The 23574-nt window shown below is 49.0% G+C and overlaps 1 protein-coding gene across 1 annotated transcript in view; it reads right to left on the bottom strand.

Annotated features, from left to right (window-relative positions):
* LOC146797456 (cyclic nucleotide-binding domain-containing protein 2-like) overlaps window positions 1-23574 on the bottom strand; it is a 120080-nt gene that overhangs the window by 76451 nt on the left and 20055 nt on the right. Inside the window, exon 5 of the mRNA XM_085624480.1 lies at window positions 2306-2382. Coding sequence (XP_085480606.1) covers window positions 2306-2382 — 77 coding nt within the window. The remainder of the gene's footprint in view (window positions 1-2305; window positions 2383-23574) is intronic.

The following is a 23574-nucleotide window of genomic DNA, read 5'->3' as shown; positions in this document are numbered from 1 at the left end:
ACTCACTCCAAGCTGGCACTGACCCCAGTCTCTCCCTGCCATACAATGCTGGATGGCTAACACCCCTTAACACCTTTGTCCACCAAGCCCAAGATGACCTACTTTTGTTTATCCACTGCTTCCAAAACCATTCCATCTCCCATGTCTTACCCTTGGCTTCCTTGCCAATTCCCTCCCTGTTGGAATAAAAGTGCCTATTGATGGATCATCCTGCCTCCGTTTTGTGGATTCTGTTCTGTCTTAAGATACTTCTTGCCCAGTGGCCTTGCTTCTGGAAACTCACAAGGGATGCTCCAGTGTGATTGAGACTGCTAGACGCTGAAGGTGCATCGAAGGTGTATCGTCACCTACACTGGTGAGTGGCTACTTCCCCCTCACTATGAGGTTTTAGAGACTCATAGTTGGTGGTAGTTGATGCATAGTGCATGGGCCTCTGTTTGTGTGCTCTAAATATCTCATTGGCATTTTTTAGTTTCTTTGTAGAACACTCACGTAACTTATGTTACTTCGTAACCTTCGAATAGGAAGCAAAGGGTATTTGTGTCGGACACGGACTTGGAGGATCTGGAAAAATTGTGCTTTGGCCACGGATTTTGGATGACTAATTCCTCCAGGCTACCTGAAATTGTGTAGCAAAAACAGTGCACAGATGCGAACACCTTGTGGTAATACCTCACCGTACTCGGCTTCGCGCACAGACTGGTTGCCTTCACACGCCTTCCTCGCATCATATATAAGATGCGCTAACTGCGTTAGCTATGCTTTTCCGGACTGTAAGAACATTTTTGGATTGAAATTGAGCAGAATTTATATCCCTCGTGGGACGGAATTACAATCACGACTCATAATCTTCTTTCTAAAAGGACAGAGCCTTGAAAAAGTCGCGGGATATTGCCCCTTTTGCGACGAAACACGTGCCGGCTGCTTATGTCCTAAGGAGATTTTTACAGCCTGAAGATACACTGGATTAAAAAACAAGAAAACTTACATATGTCTATGATATTTTGTGCTTACTCTTTCGCCTTTTATTTCTGTTTTATAAAATTCACTGTTTTGACATGTGCTAGGGATTTGTCAAAAAACCTTGTGGTAATACCGGTCGCTAAGACCATTGTAATGCATGATTTTCGTGAGGTTTTGGCTGTTCAGCCCGTCTCTATGACTCTGCCCACCTCTTTTCACCATTCCCCATGTCCTACCTCACCACTGCGGGGCATATTATCAAGAAACGGCGTTAAAATTATCGCCTTGAGAATTCCCATAGAAGCCCATGTTCTGGTGTCAACATGGGCTTCTATGGTATGGGAATTCTCTGCGGCATATTAACAAGCCCATTATCGCTGCTTTAACGGCAGTTTTCTGCCGCTAAAGCGGCGATAATTTTAACGCCGTGCTTGTTAATATGCCCCCAAGTTTTTCAAGGAAAGTTCACACTTTTTCTTTACCATGGGTGTCCCCAGACTCTTGCTTTTTTCCACCTTCGTTTTCAGTTAGGTGAAGAACCACTGTGGAGAACACGGTGGAGGACTTATGGTGGCTGAATGTCCTCATACATTATCATACAAAATCTGAAGCCTCAGGCACACCTTTTCCCCACAAGGACTTTAATGACCGTGTCCTCTTTCCCTGTTGTCTCTTCGTCCCTCTCCCCTTGCTCAATCAGCATTCGTTGGTTGCAATACTGCTTTACAAAAATAATAAAATTAAATTAAAATAAACAAAATAAAATACAATGAAAATATAAAGTTCGGGTCACAAAGTGCTTGTTAGTAATTACTCTACCATTGTTTGATAAATTGAGTTTTCTGTAAAATGTGCTGCAGTGAAGAAAAGCTGTATAAAATAAATACATATACTGTTAGCAAGAGAGGGGACAGGACAGCATGCCATCACTGCTCTCTGAGGATGTAAATTCTCAGATATTCAGGGAGGCCGGGGAAGAGAAGCACTTGTTAGGGGCGCAGCGCTGTAGGTGTTTCAGTGAGCTACGTTACTGTGGAGTGCCAGGATCTAGGCTGCTATTCTTTAACGAGGCCTTCTCTGTTTTACAGAAAGACTCAGCACTACCAGGCCTCCGTTGTCTAGGAGTATAGCGTCTAGTGGGTGAGGCGCATAGCGCTACGTAGACAAAAATGCTACAAATTGGGCATTCATTTACAATCACTTTGGAAGTTGAAATATATCCCTTTGGTGCAAATATTTAGCTCGGGCACCAAGTAAGCATCTACATACGTGGTGTGCCGCAAGATGGGTAAATTATGTATTTAGAAAACCATGCAGGGAGAGAGTAACGTGTGTCACTTACCCCAAAAGTATCTCCCTGCGTGAAGAACCAGGCAGGCTTCACCTGGCCGCTCTCGCTGGATCTCTTGATGACTGTGGCTGCAGAGCAGGCGTGAAGGAAACACAGAGGTGTCAAGGAAGGAGCTGGCTTCATTAAGGTGTAAACAGTGTTCAAAGAACCTTTTACAATCAAAATACATAAAGCATCTCTACAACTGTTGTATGCACTGAAGCGTCACAAACAGCCAAAGGATGGTATTGAATAGATATATTGAACCAATATATATTCAGTTTGCACACTGGGCCCGCATCAGTAAGGGCTCGGCGAACACTTTAGGTTCAGTACAGAAGGCACCGAGGACCCCTTTAATGTGTCTATCTGAAAAATAAACTCCCACGTCAGCATACAATAAACTAAGCCTGGTCAAAGTGCCAGAAAAACTCTGCCGTGCTCCGCGGAGTTCAGTCAGCGGCGGAGTCTGTTAAGTCGCGCTGCTCGCACTAATTATTAGCACCAGGAGTTAGTTCTGCGCTGTAAAATCAGCACAAACGGCACTACGCGTCGCGCCAGAGGGCGCAGCTGCTTTCTGCCACTCAGGAAGACATTCTACTCGAGCAGCAGCTTCCTCAACGCGAGCGGCAGATTACCCAACGCGAGTTGTCGCAACCTGCCGCAACCGCCCGTGATGAGAAATCTCGCCAGGAGGTTTTAGCACCTTATTTTTTCTGGCAAGCGCTCGCCAACTTACTGTTGGTAAGCCGCTCGAGAAAAAAACCTCTGCTCCGCATCACTTCGCTGAGTTTTTGGGAACTCTGCACTCAGCAGCGGAGCGGGAAAAACTCTGCGAATTCCGCCGGCCGAGCGGATTTCTTCGCCCACCCTACAATAAACAATATTCTGCTTGTCCAAACAGAGTATGCAGAATACGGTACACTTAGAGAATAAGCATTTATTTTCTACACCCAGGTCCACGCCCAGAGTAGGTTTGGAGTGCAAAAAATCAGGCTGAGTAAGTGGAGTGGATCTCTGGACATTTAACACAACTATATCTATAGGTCCCTAAAGGGTGAACTAATACGAACATTGGTGTTTCTCAGCAGCCAGCTGGCTTGATTTGGGTGGAAACGTGGTGAATACAGTTAACAAATACAGTCTTAGTACAGGATCCCAAACTCTGGAACCCAACGGATGCAACCATTAACCTCTTCGGTGCTCAGGGCGGCCCCCGGCCGTCCGACGTCACGGTGGGCGTGTGCGGAGGACGGCCTGGGGCTGTCCGAACCACGCCCACTCATTAATTCTGCACAGCGGGAACATTTGTGCAGCGCTGAAGGGGTTAATGGACTGTGATCCTGCATAGGAGCACATCACTCCTCCTGAAAACTGCAATCATTGAAGGACTGTGAAACTGTCAAGGATCACATCACCCCTCCTGAAAACTCGAATCATTAAAGTACTGAGATACTACAACGAAGCACTTCAATCCACCTGACAATTCCAATCATTAAAGGACTGTAAAACTGTATAGAAGCACATCACACCTCCTGAAAACTCCAGTCATTAAAGGACTGTGAAATAGCGAAGGAGCACATCACCCCTCCTGAAAATTGAAGGACTGTGAAACAGTCAAGGAGCACATCGTCCCTCCTTAACCCCAATCATTAAAGGACTGTGATACCCCACAGAAGCACATCACACCTCCTGAAAACGTCCATAATTAAAGGACTGAGATACTGCATAGGAGCACATCACTCCTCCTGAAAACTGCAATCATTGAAGGACTGTGAAACTGTCAAGGATCACATCACCCCTCCTGAAAACTCGAATCATTAAAGTACTGAGATACTACAACGAAGCACTTCAATCCACCTGAAAATTCCAATCATTAAAGGACTGTAAAACTGTATAGAAGCACATCACACCTCCTGAAAACTCCAGTCATTAAAGGACTGTGAAATAGCGAAGGAGCACATCACCCCTCCTGAAAATTGAAGGACTGTGAAACAGTCAAGGAGCACATCGTCCCTCCTTAACCCCAATCATTAAAGGACTGTGATACCCCACAGAAGCACATCACACCTCCTGAAAACGTCCATAATTAAAGGACTGAGATACTGCATAGGAGCACATCACTCCTCCTGAAAACTGCAATCATTGAAGGACTGTGAAACTGTCAAGGATCACATCACCCCTCCTGAAAACTCGAATCATTAAAGGACTGAGAAACTGCAAAGTAACACATCATTCCTCCTGAAAACTCCAGTCATTAAAGGACTGAGAAACTGCAAAGTAACACATTATTCCTCCTGAAAACTCCAGTCATTAAAGGACTGTGAAATAGTGAAGGAGCACATCAACCCTCCTAAAAAATTGAAGGACTGTGAAACAGTCAAGGAGCACATCGTCCCTCCTTAACCCCAATCATTAAAGGACTGTGATACCCCACAGAAGCACATCACCCCTCCTGAAAACTCCAATCATTAAAGGACTGGGAAACTGCATAGGAACACATCATTCCTCCTGAAAACTCCAATCATTGAAGGACTGTGAAACTGCAAAGTAACACATCATTCCTCCTGAAAACTCCAGTCATTAAAGGACTGTGAAATAGTGAAGGAGCACATCAACCCTCCTAAAAAATTGAAGGACTGTGAAACAGTCAAGGAGCACATCGTCCCTCCTTAACCCCAATCATTAAAGGACTGTGATACCCCACAGAAGCACATCACACCTCCTGAAAACGTCCATAATTAAAGGACTGAGATACTGCATAGGAGCACATCACCCCTCCTGAAAACTCCAATCATTAAAGGACTGAGATACTGCAAAGGAACACATCAGCCCTCCTGAAAACTCCAATCACTAAAGGACTGTGAAACTGTCAAGAAGCACATCACCCCCATGAAAACTCGAATCATTAAAAGGACTGAGATACTGCAAAGGAGCACATCACCCCCATGAAAACTCGAATCATTAAAGGATTGTGAAACTGTGAAGGAGTACATTAACTCCTGCAACCCGAACTTAAAAAAAAAAATCATATTACTGAGAGATGTTACCTTTAACAGAGCAGCTGTTACCTTTAATGTGCAGACGCCTAGCAGAACCACGTGTCCAGTCTTGATTAATCTGCACAGCCCCTTACAAAGGAAGTAAGCTGCATCCCTTAAATGTTATTGTATGCGTATTATGTAGCGCGTATACCCCTTGCGAGGTCTAAAGCACTTGGTTGGCTGAAGAATATTTTTCAGTCATGTTTGTCACCATTCCTCTTGTTTTCCCTTTTTGGGGACCCCCTCAGCTACCTTCTCACTTCACTCACCTACAAGGGACAAGTCTGTTCCATTACCTCCCCACAAAAAATCGGGGTACGGTTCGGTGATTTCTTTTAAGACTATAGGATCTCTGGGTAAAAGATTACACATACCGACGACGAAGGTGACATGTGCCACTATATGCAAATCAGTTAATATACAATTAATGAAGTCCCTTAGCACCCACCCACACAGACCCAGCAGGACGCACATGTGCTGGCTCTCTGCAGTCCCTCAGCACCCACCCAAACAGGCCCAGCAGGACGCACAGGTGCTGGCCCTCTGCAGTCCCTCAGCACCCACCCACACAGACCCACCAGGACGCACAGGTGCTGGCCCTCTGCAGTCCCTCAGCACCCACCCACACGGCCCAGCAGGACGCACAGGTGCTAGCCCTCTGCAGTCCCTCAGCACCCACCCACACAGGCCCAGCAGGACGCACAGGTGCTGGCCCTCTGCAGTCCCTCAGCACCCACCCACACAGACCCAGCAGGACGCACAGGTGCTAGCCCTCTACAGTCCCTCTGCACCTACCCACACAGACCCAGCAGGACGCACAGGTGCTGGCTCTCTGCAGTCCCTCAGCACCCACCCACACAGGCCCGGCAGGACGCACAGGTGCTGGCTCTCTGCAGTCCCTCAGCACCCACCCACACAGGCCCAGCAGGACGCACAGGTGCTGGCCCTCTGCAGTCCCTCAGCACCCACCCACACAGACCCAGCAGGACGCACATGTGCTGGCTCTCTGCAGTCCCTCAGCACCCACCCACACAGGCCCAGCAGGACGCACAGGTGCTGGCCCTCTGCGGTCCCTCAGCACCCACCCACACAAACCCAGCAGGACGCACAGGTGCTGTCCCTCTGCGGTCCCTCAGCACCCACCCACACAGACCCGGCAGGACACACAGATGCTGGCCCTCTGCAGTCCCTCAGCACCCACCCACACAGGCCCGGCAGGACGCACAGGTGCTGGCTCTCTGCAGTCCCTCAGCACCCACCCACACAGGCCCGGCAGGACGTACAGGTGCTGGCCCTCTGCAGTCCCTCAGCACCCACCCACACAGACCCAGCAGGACACACAGGTGCTGGCTCTCTGCAGTCCCTCAGCAGCCACCCACACAGACCCGGCAGGACGCACAGGTGCTGGCTCTCTGCAGTCCCTCAGCACCCACCCACACAGACCCAGCAGGACGCACAGATGCTGGCCCTCTGCAGTCCCTCAGCACCCACCCACACAGGCCCGGCAGGACGCACAGGTGCTGGCTCTCTGCAGTCCCTCAGCACCCACCCACACAGGCCCGGCAGGACGTACAGGTGCTGGCCCTCTGCAGTCCCTCAGCACCCACCCACACAGACCCAGCAGGACGCACAGGTGCTGGCTCTCTGCAGTCCCTCAGCAGCCACCCACACAGACCCGGCAGGACGCACAGGTGCTGGGCCTATGCAGTCCCTCAGCACCCACCCACACAGGCCCGGCAGGACGCACAGGTGCTGGCTCTCTGCAGTCCCTTGGCACCCACCCAAACAGGCCCGGCAGGACGCACAGGTGCTGGCTCTCTGCAGTCCCTCGGCACCCACCCACACAGGCCCGGCAGGACGCACAGGTGCTGGCCCTCTGCAGTCCCACAGCACCCACCCACACAGGCCCGGCAGGACGCACAGGTGCTGGCTCTCTGCAGTCCCTCAGCACCCACCCACACAGGCCCGGCAGGACGCACAGGTGCTGGCTCTCTGCAGTCCCTCAGCACCCACCCACACAGGCCCGGCAGGACGCACAGGTGCTGGCTCTCTGCAGTCCCTCAGCACCCACCCACACAGACCCAGCAGGACGCACAGGTGCTGGCCCTCTGCAGTCTCTCAGCACCCACCCACACAGGCCCGGCAGGACGCACAGGTGCTGGATCTCTGCAGTCCCTCAGCACCCACCCACACAGACCCAGCAGGACGCACAGGTGCTGGCCCTCTGCAGTCCCTCAGCACCCACCCACACAGACCCAGCAGGACGCACAGGTGCTGGCCCTCTGCAGTCCCTCAGCACCTACCCTCTCCACGCAGAGCAGGGGACATGGATAAAGGCCCTTTGCTGTCCATTAGCACCCACCCTGTGCAGGTCAGTATGGATAGGGAGAAGCTGGCCTTCTGCAGTCCCTCAGTACCCACCCTGGACAGGCCCGACAGGACGCACAGGTGCTGGCCCTCTGCAGTCCCTCAGCACCCACCCACACAGGCCCGGCAGGACGCACAGGTGCTGGCTCTCTGCAATCCCTCAGCACCCACCCACACAGGCCTGGTCGCACGCACAGGTGCTGGCCCTCTGCAGTCCCTCAGCACCCAGCAGGACACACAGGTGCTGGCCCTCTGCAGTCCCTCAGCACCCACCCACACAGACCCAGCAGGGCGCACAGGTGCTGGCCTTCTGCAGTCCCTCAGAACCCACCCACACAGGCCTGGCAGGACGCACAGGTGCTGGCCCTCTGCAGTCCCTCAGAACCCACCCACACAGGCCTGGCAGGGCGCACAGGTGCTGGCCCTCTGCAGTCCCTTAGCACCCACCCACACAGGCCCGGCAGGACGCACAGGTGCTTGCTCTCTGCAGTCCCTCAGCACCCACCCACACAGACTCAGCAGGACGCACAGGTGCTGGCCCTCTGCAGTCCCTCAGCACCCACCCACACAGACCCAGCAGGACGCACAGGTGCTGGCCCTCTGCAGTCCCTCAGCACCCACCCACACAGGCCCGGCAGGACTCACAGGTGCTGGCTCTTTGCGTCCCTCAGCACCCACCCACACAGACCCAGCAGGACGCACAGGTGCTGGCCCTCTGCAGTCCCTCAGCACCCACCCACACAGGCCCAGCAGGACGCACAGGTGCTGGCCCTCTGCAGTCCCTCAGCACCCACCCAAACAGGCCCGGCAGGACGCACAGGTGCTGGCTCTCTGCAGTCCCTCGGCACCCACCCACACAGACCCAGCAGGACGCACAGGTGCTGGCCCTCTGCAGTCCCTCAGCACCCACCCTCTCCACGCAGAGCAGGGGACATGGATAAAGGCCCTTTGCTATCCATTAGCACCCACCCTGTGCAGGTCAGGATGGATAGAGAGAAGCTGGCCTTCTGCAGTCCCTCAGTACCCACCCTGGACAGGCCCGGACAGGACGCAGAGATGCTGGCCCTCTGCACCCACCCTGGACAGGCCCAGCAGGATGCAGAGATGCTGGCCCTCTGCACCCACCTTGGACAGGTCCGGCAGGATGCATAGATGCTGGCCCTCTGCAGTCCTTCTGCATCCACCCTGGACAGGTCCGGCAGGACGCAGAGATGCTGGCCCACTGCACCCACCCTGGACAGGCCCTGCAGGACGCACAGGTGCTGGCCCTCTGCAGTCCCTCAGCACCCACCCACACAGACCCTGCAGGACGCACAGGTGCTGGCCCTCTGCAGTCCCTCAGCACCCACCCACAATGACCCAGCAGGACTCACAGGTGCTGGCCCTCTGCAGTCCCTCAGCACCCACCCTCTCCACGCAGAGCAGGGGAAAGGATAAAGGCCCTTTGCTGTCCATTAGCACCCACCCTGTGCAGGTCAGGATGGATAGGGAGAAGCTGGCCTTCTGCAGTCCCTCAGTACCCACCCTGTACAGGCCCGGACAGGACGCGGTGATGCTGGCCCTCTGCACCCACCCTGGACAGGCCCAGCAGGACGCAGAGATGCTGGCCCTCTGCACCCACCCCAGACAGGCCCGGCAGGATGCATAGATGCTGGCCCTCTGCACCCACCTTGGACAGGCCTGGCAGGATGCATAGATACTGGGCGCCTGCACCCACCCGGACAGGCCCGGCAGGATGCATAGATGCTGGCCCTCTGCACCCACCCCAGACAGGCCCGGCAGGATGCTTAGATGCTGGCCCACGGCACCCAACCCGGACAGACCTGGCTGAAGGCAAATATGCTGGCTCTCTGCACCCACCCTTGACAGGCCCGGCAGGATGCATTGATGCTGGCCCACTGCACTCAGCCTGGACAGACCCGGCTGAAGGCAAATATGCTGGCTCTCTGCACCCACCCTGGACAGGCCCTGCAGGACGCATATATACTGGCCCTCTGCAGCCCTTCTGCATCCACCCCGGACAGGCCCGGCAGGACGCACATATGCTGGCCCTCTGCACCCACCCTGGACAGGCCCAGCAGGACGCAGAGTTGCTGGCCCTCTGCACCCACCTTGGACAGGCCCGGCAGGATGCATAGATGCTGGCCCACTGCACTCAGCCCAAACAGACCCGACAGGACGCAGAGATGCTGGCCCTCTGCACCCACTCTGGACAGACCCAACAGGACGCAAAGATGCTGGCCCTTTGCACCCACCTTGGACAGGCCCGGCAGGATGCATAGATGGTGGCCCTCTGCACCCACCCCGGACAGGCCCGGCAGGATGCATAGATGCTGGCCCTCTGCACCCACCCCGGACAGGCCCGGCAGGATGCATAGATCCTGGCCCTCTGCACCCACCCCTGACAGGCCCGGCAGGACGCAGAGATGCTGGCCCTCTGTAGCCACATTGGACAGGCCCGGCAGGATGCATAGATGCTGGCCCTCTGCACCCACCCCGGACAGGCCCGGCAGGATGAATAGATGCTGGCCCACTGCACTCAGCCTGGACAGACCCGGCTGGAGGAACATGTGCTGGCTCTCTGCACCCACCCTGGACAGGCCCAACAGAACGCATATATACTGGCTCTCTGCACCTAGCCCAGACAGGCCCGGCAGGACGCACATATGCTGGCCCTCTGCACCCACCCTATCCAGGCCCGACAGGACGCATATATACTGGCCCTCTGCAGTCCCTCTGCACCCACCCTGGAGAGGCCCGGCAGAACACAGAGATGCTGGCCCTCTGCACCCAGCCTGGACAGACCCGGCAGAACGCAAGGCCCTCTGCACCCAGCCTGGACAGGCCCGGCAAGATGCATAGATGCTGACCCTCTGCACCCACTCTCGACAGGTCAGGCGGGACGCATAGATGCTGGCCCTCTGCATCCACACTGGACAGGCCCGGCAGGACAGACAGATGCTGCCCTCTGCACCCACCCTGAACAGGTCCGCACAGATGCTGGCCCTCTGCACACAGCCGGGCCTTGGTGATGGTGTCAATGGAATGGCCCGTGTTTGCCTTGAATTTTACGGCATCACGCTGACTCGGCCTGTCTTGCAAGCACCGATGGGCTCAGCCTGCCCTGGCAGCGTTGCCTGGAGTTATGGTCTTAAAAGGGCCATTATTTACGCAGGGCAGGCCTCTGGCGGGTACCTCAGGCCGTGTAACGCGGGCAGGTTGAAAGCCGCCAGTCAGCTGCCTCGGCTCGCGCAGCGGGTTGCCTGGGAGACCGGAACGACGCGGGCATTAAGGATAACCCGACCCAATGAATAACGGGGTGGCCCGAGATTTATTGGGATCACTTCCCTCGGCGCGATCTTATGGGAAGAACCTGTTATTCAGCTGTGAATCAGGTGCTTTCTACTCCGGCCGAGCTCTCGCTTCTTCTCTTCACTTCTGTGTAGTCAGTAGGGTAGCAAAGATGCAAGCGGGTACATGACCCCTATGATTACTTTTGGGCTAGTAAAATAAAGCAATCATCAGGGATCGATGGCCACGCAGGACTCTGGGCACCGGTGCCCCTGCACCTGCTGTACGAATGGTAGCTATGCCCATGTGTGTACTCCTCTCTGGTCTTTCAACCCCCCCCCCCTACTGTCTTTTATACTCCCCCCTTGTTCTCTCTCATTCCTCTTAGTAACTCTCCACATCTCAACTACTCTCCCTTCCTCTCTAGAGTTATCTGCTCCTTGTTAGTTCTCCAGAGTTCCCTGTAGCCTTTTCTAGTTCTCTGTAGACCACTCTAGTGCTACCCAAAACTCCCTACTCCTCTCTATATCTCCCTAGACCTTTCACTTTATGCGTAGATCTCCCAAGACCTGCTGAGTACACGCTAGTCTCGCCAGCACTCCCTAGCGCTGCTTAGTCCTTTCTAGACCTACCTACCTCTCCCTACACCTACCCCACCCTCTCTAGTTCTCCCTAGGCCCACCTATTTGATTCTACTGTCCCCCAGCCTCGCCTAGTCGCATTTAGGGGCATATCAGCAACAACCCGCGCTAATTATCGCTAAGCGCACTTAGCGCTAGGATAATTATCGCCGGCTAGCGTGGATTTTTATCGCTGAGATAGCGTGCTATTAGCAACGCTTATCTCAAAAGCGATAAAAATCCTAGCGCTAACTGCCTAACGTGAGATTATCTCTGGAAACCCAGCGATAATCTCACGAAATGTGGTGTTAGCTTGTTGATAGGGCCTCACATACTCAGCCATGATAGCCACCCTCCATAGGATATCATGGCTAAGTCAGTCCTGAAACAGGCGTAAGGAAAGTAGCGATAACAGGAGTTATCGCTACTTTTCTTGCCGCTATGCTTCATAGCGTGGGGCTTGATGATAGGAGAAATGTCGCTTAGCAATATTTCTCCTGTCATGTCAGGAACGCCCACTTTGCATCTCATTAGAGAAGCAAAGCTGGGCGTTAAGAATTTGCGCGCTAATGCAAGGTTTCACGCGTTAGCGTGACCTTGCTAATTAGGCGATAAAATTATCGCCGCTTTTCGGCCGAAAACGGCTGCAAAAGCGGCGATAATTTTCTATCGCCGCCTTGTAAATATGCCCCTTAGTCCTCTCTTGCTCATCTCTTCTCCTATAGCTCTCCCTAAACCTGCTTAATACTTCCTAGTCTCCTCCCTGTTGCCCCCAGTCTTCCCTAGCCCAGCCTAGTCACGTCTAGTCCACTCTAGCTCGCCTGCTCCCCAAATACCCCCCTCCCAAACTTGCTTGGTCCCCTCTAGTTTCCTATCTAGTCCTACCTATTTCCTAGTGTCTTCCCTACACCTGCCTAGTCATTCCTCGTCCTTTCTTCACGCCTGTTCCCATATTGGATTTCTCAATGTCCATTTTGCTTTCACTAGTATGGCCTAGCCCCAAATGTTCATTTCTAGTCCTTCTTAGGCCTGCCGAGGCCTCTCTAGTTCTCTTTCCGCTCCATCGTGTCCTCAGTGGTCTCCCTACTACCTGACTAATCCTCTCTAGCCCTTCACTAGCACGAGCTACTCTACCCTAACTCTATCTCTCCCCCTCATCCACGCTGGCCCTCAAGACTCATCTAGAATTATTTCTCTTTCCTTCTCAAACCTGTGTAGTCTGTAGATCATTTATGCTCCAAGAGCTTCTCTAGCCCTCCCCAGCCTAGCTTATCATCTTTAACCAGTGCTCCCTAGCCGCAAATCAAGTCTTACATTGTTTTCTGGGCCCTCGTTATTGCCCATAGCCACCCTATTCCTCTCCAACCCCTTTCAGTCCCCTCTAGTCCTCTTTAGTGCTTCCTTTCTCTCTCGTCATCGTCGTGCCCGAGGTGTAGCTACTATTTGTGCATCAGGGGCAGTGGCACCGGGTTCCATTAAACTCTGATAATTGCTGTATTTTACCCTCATAGCAGTCAAGGGGTCCATTTTCATTGTTTGCACCAGGGCCCATGGCGTCCCTGCTACACTACTAGTAGTGCCATTTGTTCCTCCCTAGGTCTCCCGGGCTTCCATACTCCTCCCTGTTTTTATCTATTCCCTCATTTCTTTTCTTTTTTGTGTGCAGTTTTATATAGCGTGAACTCGACCTGAAGGTATTGGACCACTTTACATAAGCACCAGCTACTTTACACAAGGACACATTCATTTTTTGTAGGCACAGGGAGATTGGGTGATTTGTCCAGAATCGCCAGATTTTGAGCCAAGACTCGAACCCAGTTCCCCAGTTTTAAAGTTGGCAGCTCTGGTCGTTACGCCACATCCTCTCCCCAAATGTCTTCCCCCTTGTAGAGGTGGGCAAGCCAAGAAATTAACAGGAAGAGCCAGAGCTGAGTGAAGAGTCTTCTTGGGTCCAAGAGCCCGTGCATGAGCCGAGCCCTGAAAATATTTGGCATGTAAATCATGCAACAAACTTAATGTAAAAAGAACCTTCAAAATTTAAGAAAATGTATTTCTGTAACATGCTGAAGCACTTAACCTCAGTATATTAGGTTATATCACTGCATTGAGAGAATTTATTATACGCAATAGTTTTTAACTTAAAAAGTTCCTTCCCCTGCCCTCTTGACAATGGCATTAGTGAACTAAGAGGCAAGTCAGCTGTCATGTGTACCCTATATGTGGCGTTGATTTTATTATAGGTGGATCAACATTATTGTATACTAAACAACAAAAAAGAGATTTTTGTACAGCCACATCCTGAACGCACGCCCCCCCCCCCCCCCACCCCCCCATATGTGATATGAAAAAGGCTCTGTGAAAGAAAATATTGCTTAGGGTCACACAATTTGGTCAAGTGCAGAAGCGGGGATTTCTTGTTTTATATTGTGCAATTCAGCCGCTAAATGGTATCATCTTCTCTTGCGTGTTTTGCATCTAAGGCTTCTGCTTTGCCAGTAATGTTTGGCACAGCTTTGACTGTAATGTTTGGCGTCTGAGGGTAGAATATGGGTGCCCGGCAGAAGCCACATGAAATCTAGGGGTGTGCAAAATGTGCATTATTTGCATTTGCACAATTATGCGATATTTCAGCAAAAGTGCGTGAAATAATTTGTAATTATGCAAAATACGAATCCGTAATTTTGCACTATACTTGAGTGCAAAATGTTACCATGCGTGAGTTTTTGATGCGAGGATACATTTCATGCTAAATAAAGTACAAAGAAAGGATTCTGAACAACAGTCATTTGCTTTCTGTTGTTCCTGTGCGTTCGCAGTAAAATTTTAATACGAATGGCACGTAATTACGTCAAGTGGCATAATGGTATAATTTTGGGAATTGTGAGTTACTCACACCAGTTACATGAATAATTGCAGTGTCATTTAAATTTCACCCAGGCATAATGAAATCGCTGCTTGTTTTGGGCCCGAGGGTCCGAGGGGATCTCGAGTGGGCCAGAGCTCGCCAGTGACATGAGCACAGCTCGAGCTTTCGGTGACACTCCCCCCTCTGGTGCTCCTTAGTTCTCTCAGGACCTCTACTGGCTCCCGGATGCTGCACACACCTCCGTGGTCTTCTCTACCCATCTCTCTTCTTCCGGTCTGATATTCCCAGATCCTCTCTAGTCAGTCTCTAGTTCCCTCCCGCACATTTTGTTGATCTTCGGGCTCCATTGACTTCTCTATCGTCCTCTCAGTCCTATCTGGCCATCCCACGTCTCGGCTGGTTCTACTTTGTTGTCTTTGGTCCCTCTAACTCTCGTTAAACCTCATAGTTTACTCTCCTCCTCACTAGTCTGCGCATGTCCCCCTCAGTCTGCTCTGGTGCCCATTGTCCCTCCTGGTCCTTTGCAAGTCTTCTCTGGACTTCTCCAGTCCTCACTAGCCTCCCCCTCCCCCCCCACTCAAGCCTTGTTCGGTCCTCGCTAGACCCCCAAGCTCTCCCTAGTACCCCCCATGGGTTAACGTAGAGCGCTGCAGCGAGGAGTATAATGGGGCTGTAGTTCTCTCACAAAGGGAACAAACTGAGACTAGTACTCTGGGGAAAATCCTACTCACAAATTATGTAGGGTAGAAACTACTTACCCAATCCTTGGTAGAGCCAACATCCCCTGCTCTTGAAGGTATGTTTTAATATGCCCAAGGCAGTTGCAGAGCGAAAACTCAATTTCCAGAAAAGATTTGTGATAGAGCTACTGAGAGGTGGAAACTTTGTGCATCTCACGATGAGCTTGGAGTTCCAGAAGATCTCATAGTCAGGTGCTCACACCTGTAACGGAGGCAGGTCTTTGTGGCCCATGTGCAATCGATTTTAATACATTTTTATGGGGTGGGAAGGCGGCACAGAACCGATAGTGGAGTGGGTGGCAACTTCTTCATATTTAGTAGCTCAGCTGTGCAGCTGGATCCTCAAGAGTAATCTAAAGGTTTCATTTCAAGTACACAAGCAAAGCAAGCATTGGCAAAGCCAAGAGGCCGCTCCTATTCAAGAGCTAATGGGGTTGCCAATGTGTTTTAGCCATGTTGTACACCAGCGTGACTACTGTTCAGCATGGCAAAAAGTTAATGGGACAGAGGAAAGAGGCGTGGGGTATCATAGAGTGGAATGGTGAAGAGTGGAGTAGATTGTTGTAGAGTGGAGTGGCAGACAATGTTGTGTATTGGAGTGGCATAGTGTAGAGTTGCATAGAGTGGCATGGAGTAGAGTGGACTGCTGTAGAGTGCATCGGTGTAGAGTGTTGCAGAGTAGAGTGGGGTAGAGTGCAGTGGCATTGAATTCAGCGGTACACAATACAGCGTTGTAGAACGCAGTGGCATAGGTTAGAGTGCTGCATAATAGAGTGCAGTGGTGCAGAATGGAGTGGCGCAGAGTGGAGTGGCGCAGAGTAGAGTGGTGCAGAGTAGAGTGGTGCAGAGTAGAGTGGCTCAGAGTAGAGAGCTGTGGTGTAGAGTAGAGTGGCGTAGAGAGGTGCAGAGTGGAGTGGCATAGAGTTGAGTGATGCAGAGGGCAGTGCCGCAGAGTAGATGTGAGTGGCTTAGAATGCAGTGGCGTAGAGTGCAGAGTAGAGGCAAGTGGCATAGAGTGAAGTGGGGTAGAGTGATGCAGAGTAGAGTAGCATAGAGTGGTGATAAGATGCACTTTATAAGTAGTGTTTGATTGATATAGTGCTGTAGAGTGCTGTGACAGAGTACAGTGACGTAGTGTGGAGTGGTGCAGAGTAGATTGGCGTAGAGCTCAGTTGTAGAAAGTGCAGTGTTTTAGAGTAGAGTGTCAGAGCGCAGTGGTGCAGACTGGAGTAGAGTGAAGTGGGGAAGAGTGGTGCAGAGTAGATTAGCATAGAGTGGTGATAAGCCCCACTTTAGAAGAAGAGAAGAGTTTGATTGATATAGTGCTGTAGAGTGCAGTGACATAGAGTGCAGTGGTGTAGAATGGTGTTGAGCAGAGTAGTGCAGAGCAGAGTGGCATAAAGCTCAGTGGCAGATAGTGCAGTGTTGTAGAGCAGAGTGTCAGAGTGCAGTGGTGTAGAGTGGAGTAGAGTGGCGAAGAGACCAGTGGTGTAGAGTACAGTGATGTAGAGTGCAGTGACAGAGTACAGTTGTGTAGAGTGCACTAGCATAGAGTGCAGTGGTTAAGAGTAGAGTGGCGTAGAGTGTAGTGGCATACAGAGGAGTGGCACAGAGTGGAGCAGAGTGACGCAGTGGCGTAGCGCAGAATGTTTCAGAGAAGAGAGCAGAGTGACAGAGTGCAGTGGCGTAGCGCAGAATGTTTCAGAGAAGAGAGATGTGGCATATAGTGAAGTGGTGCAGGGTAGAGTGCAACCACTAATAAACAGGGGGACCCCTCAAGTAAATGTAGGTAGAGCAGCAGGGGTGAAAACAATTAATATAGAACAAGGAAATATGCTCTACCTATATAATTTAAAGAACGCAATATATCGTTTGACTTGTGGACCACTGTGGCTAGACCATGCGCTCAAGAACTTGCATACTCCAAGTTAATGAAACATTATTTTATTTTTCTTCTTTTCAAGATAAGTGGATAGATACATTCATCATGTGTTAATACGATAAGATATGTACAATGACAAACACCAATGGATTCCATGGAAAACCTCTCATTCATCTCACTCAATTCAATTCAATAACACTTTATTTGGTTACATACATAACCATAAAAGCACATAAAAACATGATAAAATTATTAAAAAAGCATATAATGATATTACATTAATAAACAGTGGACCGAATACATAGACATTATTTTGTTTCTCATATTATCACATCGTAATTGATTTCCTACACTTGAAAATGTTTTTAAAAAAGACAGTTACAGAGGTTATTACAAATTCTGTCTCTAACTGTTGTAGGGCCATAAATGCTGGACGACAGTGCTTCATACCATATGTTTTTAAGACAGGGATAATCCATTATTTTCTCTGTACTGAATAAAATTTGCAAGAAAGTACCACATGTATAGTTGATTGTACAGAGATATCATCGCATGGGCATTTACACAGCTCTTTTGACCAGTCATTTGCATCAGGAAAGCTTAATGATCTATACAGGATACCCAGGCGAAAAACGCAGCAATAAAAATCTGTCATATTCACATGTTATCAAACATAGGTAAGGCTGCAGTCTAAAAGTTGTTAGTGTGAGATTTTGTGCTTGCACTGTTATTTTATTCATTTCCACACATAATCTCTGTTCACTCAAAAAGCTTAGACATTGATTTTTAAGGTCTTTCCTGGATAACCTATTCATGGTAGGGGGATCATCATAAAAGTCTTGGTGGCCCAAATTATATAAGAAGGATTTAACATATAACAGCCATCTAACTTGTTTCACCCCATCCAGGCCCATGCAGTCTGTTAAAATCCAGCGATTGAACTTCATTTCCTCTGTTGTCCATATCCTATGCCACAACAGAACTGGTTGAATCTTTATGATATCTTACAGATATAACAACCATAGTTCTGTGTGGCATATAAAAGAGGAGGTACTATTTGGGACCATCAGCAAGAATCTTAGAAACATATTTTCAGCTACCTGAATAGAGCCCACATCTGCATGCCCCCATATACCAGCTCGGTAGGAAGCGACAGTAACACATTTTGTTTTATAAATATTTAGTAATTCCACCGACGGGCGTCTGCCTAATTTCCTACTAAAGTTTGATAGGGCAGATAAAGTCCTTATATACGATAATCTCCTTGCTTTAACTGCCTGCACACAAGATCCCGACCTTTCAAATAAAATTCCAAGGTAGGAAAAAGTCTTGGTGCTTTCGATCCGCTTTTTGTCAATAAATATTGTTCTGGACTTTGTACACCCTGACCCACAATTCATTGTAAACATTTTAGATGAGTTAATAATAAGACCCCGCTCCGACATAAAATTTGCAAAACTGGTAATGACCCTTTGAAGTCCCAAAGATGTGCGGGCCATAAGAACCGCATCATCTGCATATAATAATGCGGGAATGGGTCGTTTACCAGCTTCCGGTAGGTCCGTACATTCCTGAACTAAAACCTTATCAAGACTATTTATGTACAATGTAAAAAGAAAGGGTGCAAGGACGCAGCCTTGCCTCACACCTCGCCTCACTTTAAAGTGTCTAGTGCATTCCCCCCTGCCCCGAATCAAACCCGTGCCTTTGCCCCTAAATATAGCTGCCTTAATAAGGAAATTAAAACCGCTTCCACACCCATCTCCTCTAAAATTAGCCATAATTTGTTATGCTTTACACAATCAAACGCCGATGATAAGTCGACGAATGCCAAATATAAAATTCCCTTTTTTGCTTTGATATACTTATTTATTAAAATGTTAAGGTTAAGGCCCTGCTCGATTGTACCTAACTTCTTGCGAAAACCATATTGCACTGCCCGATCCTCAGCCCAGTCCTGTAATCTGTTCAGTATTACTCGACCCACAATTTTCTCAGTTGAATCCAACAAGGATATTGGCCGATAACAAACCGGATCGGCCCTGTCTCCTTTTTTAAAGATTGGTACCAAAATGTATTCATACCATGTAGATACAAAACCAGCAGAGCTACAAGCATTAAAAACTTCTGTCAGCAAAGGTCCCCATAGTGCAATATTAGCTTTAAAAATATCGACAGGGACACCGTCCGGCCCAGCGGCCTTTCCTCCCAGACTTGTAGTAATGGCCAAGTTTACCTCACTAAGCTCAAATAAGAGTTGTACCCCTTGATCCTTTGATAGTATTACATACTCATCCTCATAATCTATATTAATTTGCGACCCTAAAAGTGGATCACTATACAGAGAGGAAAAGTGCTCTATCCACACTTGCTCAGTAATTGCTACCTCAATAGTAGCTAAATCTCTGTCTAACAGGAAGGGGGCGTTAACTGCCTTCCAGAAGGCGCCGGAGTCTCTACTAATGGATGCTTCACGTAATGCTGTCCATGCCTCTGCTTTTAACACATTTCTTCTATCTTGTAAGGCGCACTTATACTCTTTTCGGGCCTCTCTGATCTTATCCTGGTTTTTGTCTTCCAAATGCAGGGCATACTTAAGGTTCCTATAAGCCCTTGTACAGTTGGAGTCAAACCATCCTTCTTTCCTTAAGTTTTCTTTCTTATTGTCAACTTTAAGAGTGAGAGCCTTCTTAATATGGTCTGTAATGACATTAAAACCGTCAATAATTTCCTTACTTGTAGTCTTCTCATCCAGACAGGCCATGATCTTATCATTACAATTCATTACAACCTTTCTCATGAATTCATTTGGTTCTATTTTGTTCCAGCGTAATGCATATCCATTTTGCCTAGATGAGGATATATCTCCCATTAGAGGATTAGGGCTATTAACCGTAGTTATATCTTGTCTAAATAGAAGAATACCCAAGCTCTGCGGGAAGTGATCACTTAATGAGATCTTATGAGTACGGAAATTGGTAATTCTTGAGCAATGGCTGTTCGAAACCAGAATAAAATCTATTGTAGAAAAAATTCCGCGACCATTATAAGTAGGACCAAAGATAGCGGAGGGAATACATAAAGTGTTAGCAAATCCTAAATCGAGTTGAAACACAGTTTCATTTAAACTGTCACCATACCTTGAGTGCGGAAAATGGGGAAAAATCGTATCCAAGTCATACGTGATACCACAATTCCCAGTATCTGATTGTTGACATAACACAGTGTTGAAGTCCCCCCCAAACTATAAGCAAATCCTTACTTCCAGACTCCTGTAACTTTTGTAGATGGCAACGTATGGCCTTAACAATCCCCTCGATTCAGTCGTGGGGGACATTATTATAATAGTTCACTAATATTACTGTACAGGATTTGTCCACAGGTAAACTGATAATCTGATAAAAAACAATCCTCAGCCATCATGTTAATTCTACCAAAATTTACTAGGTTCGAGACATAGGTACAAAGACCCCCTTTAGCTCTTCCATGCGATGAAGCTATTGCAGGTGTATGCAGGGTTTTATAACCATTTATATGAATAGGCTCCACCGCCCATGTGTCCTGTAGACTAATGAGTTCAAATTTCTGAATAAAGTCATTCCATACCCTATTTGTCATCTTAGATTTTAAGCCGGCTACATTCCAAAACATGAAATTACAACTACCATTCCCAGTATTATCTACATAAGAAACAGGGCTTTCACCCCTACTAGGTGTCAAATACTTATCCTCCGGTGTAGGGCATAATATTGGGGCAGCCACAGTAATATGTAAAGAGAGAGTAGGTTTCCTATCATAATTGGATGGATTGACCATTTTGCTGGTAGTATGCACTGGAAGTATGTCAGGTATGTCGCATTGCACTGCGTTATCATATAAACCGGATGATCCTATTCCCCTATAGTATCCTCAACCCTATGGATCCTCAATACATCGTCCCTGCTACTTATATCCAAAGCTAATATGTCTGTGGTATTTTCGAGCAAACTGCTCCTATGGATAGGTTTAGCTATACTGAAGAGAGATGCCTTCAGCCAGTCCACTTCTTCCAAGTTAGGTAATACATTAAAACGATTATAAGTGGGTACACCATACCTTAAATTATGAATTGCCAGTGGAACCTCCCTGCTTTGTCTACTATAGTCATAACAACTGGGTTTGTAGAAAAATCCTACTGGGACAATATTGATATGTTGTGCTGAAATCAAGCATTTTCCAGCCCTGCTCTGAATCGACTGGATTAATTGCGGGGTTTTAAAGTTTAATATGACACAATCGCCAGCCATATCCTTGCGCCCCCTCCCTATCCGGCTCACCCTTCTTGCCACTTTGAACTCTAAAAAGAGTCTATCAGTTAGGCCAGACTTGCTCCCAAGCCAAGATAACGATTTGTTTCTCAGGCTCTAAGCGGTTTCAACCATCCCCCGACGCAGTCTGGGGACATTAGCTAATACTACTGTGTAAGGGGTTGCCGCTGGTGGTAAGTCTATGTATGTTGTCAAATTTTCAAACTTAGGATCATCCATGAGTCTTATTTCTTTCATCTCCTTTGGCCCCCTCACTTGATTAGTTATAGTCCCGCTCTGAGTAGTTGGGTTATGATGTGTCCCCGTGACACTTTTACATGCTAGCAGATATTCACTGGGGGTATGGGCGTTTGACTGGATACTGGGATTAGTACTCACTCTACAGGTATTCTGGGTGTCATTAGAATCAGATATTTGGGGAGAGGAGTTGGCCTAACGGCTAGGGCGCTCAACCTCGGACTTGGGGAACTGGGTTCGAGTCTCGGTAATGACGCTGAACTTCCTGTGATTCTGGGCAAATCACTTAATCTCCCCGTGCCTAACAAAAAAAGAATGTGTGTCTTCATGTAACGCAACTGGTGCTATGAAAAGTGCTCTGATAACTGATTGGATTTGGGTCAAGTTCACGCTATATAAAACTCTGCAAAAAAATAAAAATAAAATAAACTCACTCTTATTATGACATTTAGACAGTACATTGTCCATTGCCCCAGTCTTCCACTCAGATTATTTAAAGTCTCCCTAAGGTAACTATCAAGGGCATCCAATTTATTTTTTAATTTCAGTACTTCATTCTGCATACGGAAGTCAGAGCTAGCTAGCGCCTTCTCCCACCCGCTTATTTTGTTCGTTGCAGGAGTCCTACCCTTCTTTGGAGCTCTTTTTTGTGTAACACACGGGGTTGCCATACCCTTTGTACTAGTTTCCTTGGCCAGCTTGGATGAAGTATCTGGATTCCTAGGGCGCTCAGAGGGTGGTTGAGGATCACTCTCAGGATCACTATCTATAATGTGATCAGAAACATTCACAACACAACCATTTCTTTGATCTGTTCCGTTGTGCCTTTCTATCAGTGGATCAGTTGACCCTTTATCAACCGACCCTTTATCGTTATCAAATGGAGTAAGACCCTCAGCAATATTACTCCTATCCGGATTCATGGCCTCTTCTACAGTTAAAATTTGCTTTTCTATCGCACCCATAGCGCCTGTCAAATAATTTAATAATGTCAAGCAAGGTCCTTCCCCCTCTTTACTCTGTTTCTTCTTATGTGGTATGATAGATGATTTTCTCTTCCCCATATTAACTCAGTTTCGTGTTCCTTTGGGGTATCTGTGAATATAATTTGGTATGGACCTCTTACTTGCAGTTACAATAATCAGTCTCAGAGTTCATACCTCACACCTCGGCTTCAACGAATTCAGAATTCTGCGGCCAGGGCTATAGTCGGCCTTCCAAGAAGATGCTCGGCGAGAGCCACCATACACAAACTCCACTGGCTCCCATTGGAAGCCAGGATCCAATTTAAGGCTCTTATCACTGCCTTCAAAATCCTTAAAACAGAAGGCCCTGTACTTCTCCGTCCACTTCTACTACCCTACACCCCCCAGCGCAATCTGCGTTCCCTAGGGCTACATTTGGTAATGGTCCCCCGTACGAAATTCTGCCGTATCGGGGGGCGTTCCTTCAGAGTTCTGGGAGCAAAACTCTGGAACTCCCTTCCCCTGAACATTCGTCGCCTTGATAATCTATCTGCCTTCCGCAAGGCAATTAAAACTCACCTGTTTCCACTGCCTTAAGCCTTCGGCCTCCCGCCCCCCTTCTCAGTAGGTTATGCTATGGTTTCTCAGCGCCGGGACGCCCCGTTGCTGGGGCAGCTGTCGCGCTTCAACAAACTCATAACATAACATAACATAACAGAAGAAACCAGGCAATACTTCAGGGATGGCCACGTAACTGTCAATATACCATAGTCCAGCAATGATCTGGTTCCAATTGGTCTGGTGCAGATACAGGTACAGTCAATACCCTTGCGCTTATATAAATAGAATTAGGTACACAGTACCTTCATGTACACATATAACAGCAGACAGCCAAGAGCCGTGGCCCAGCCCGGCCTCTTCCGGTCGATGACGGGCAAGGACGGGCCCGTCCTTGGCCCGGG

This window comes from Triturus cristatus, chromosome 9 (assembly GCF_964204655.1).
Source record: "Triturus cristatus chromosome 9, aTriCri1.1, whole genome shotgun sequence".
Lineage (NCBI taxonomy): Eukaryota > Metazoa > Chordata > Amphibia > Caudata > Salamandridae > Triturus > Triturus cristatus.
This window is presented reverse-complemented; position numbering and strand designations above follow the sequence as displayed.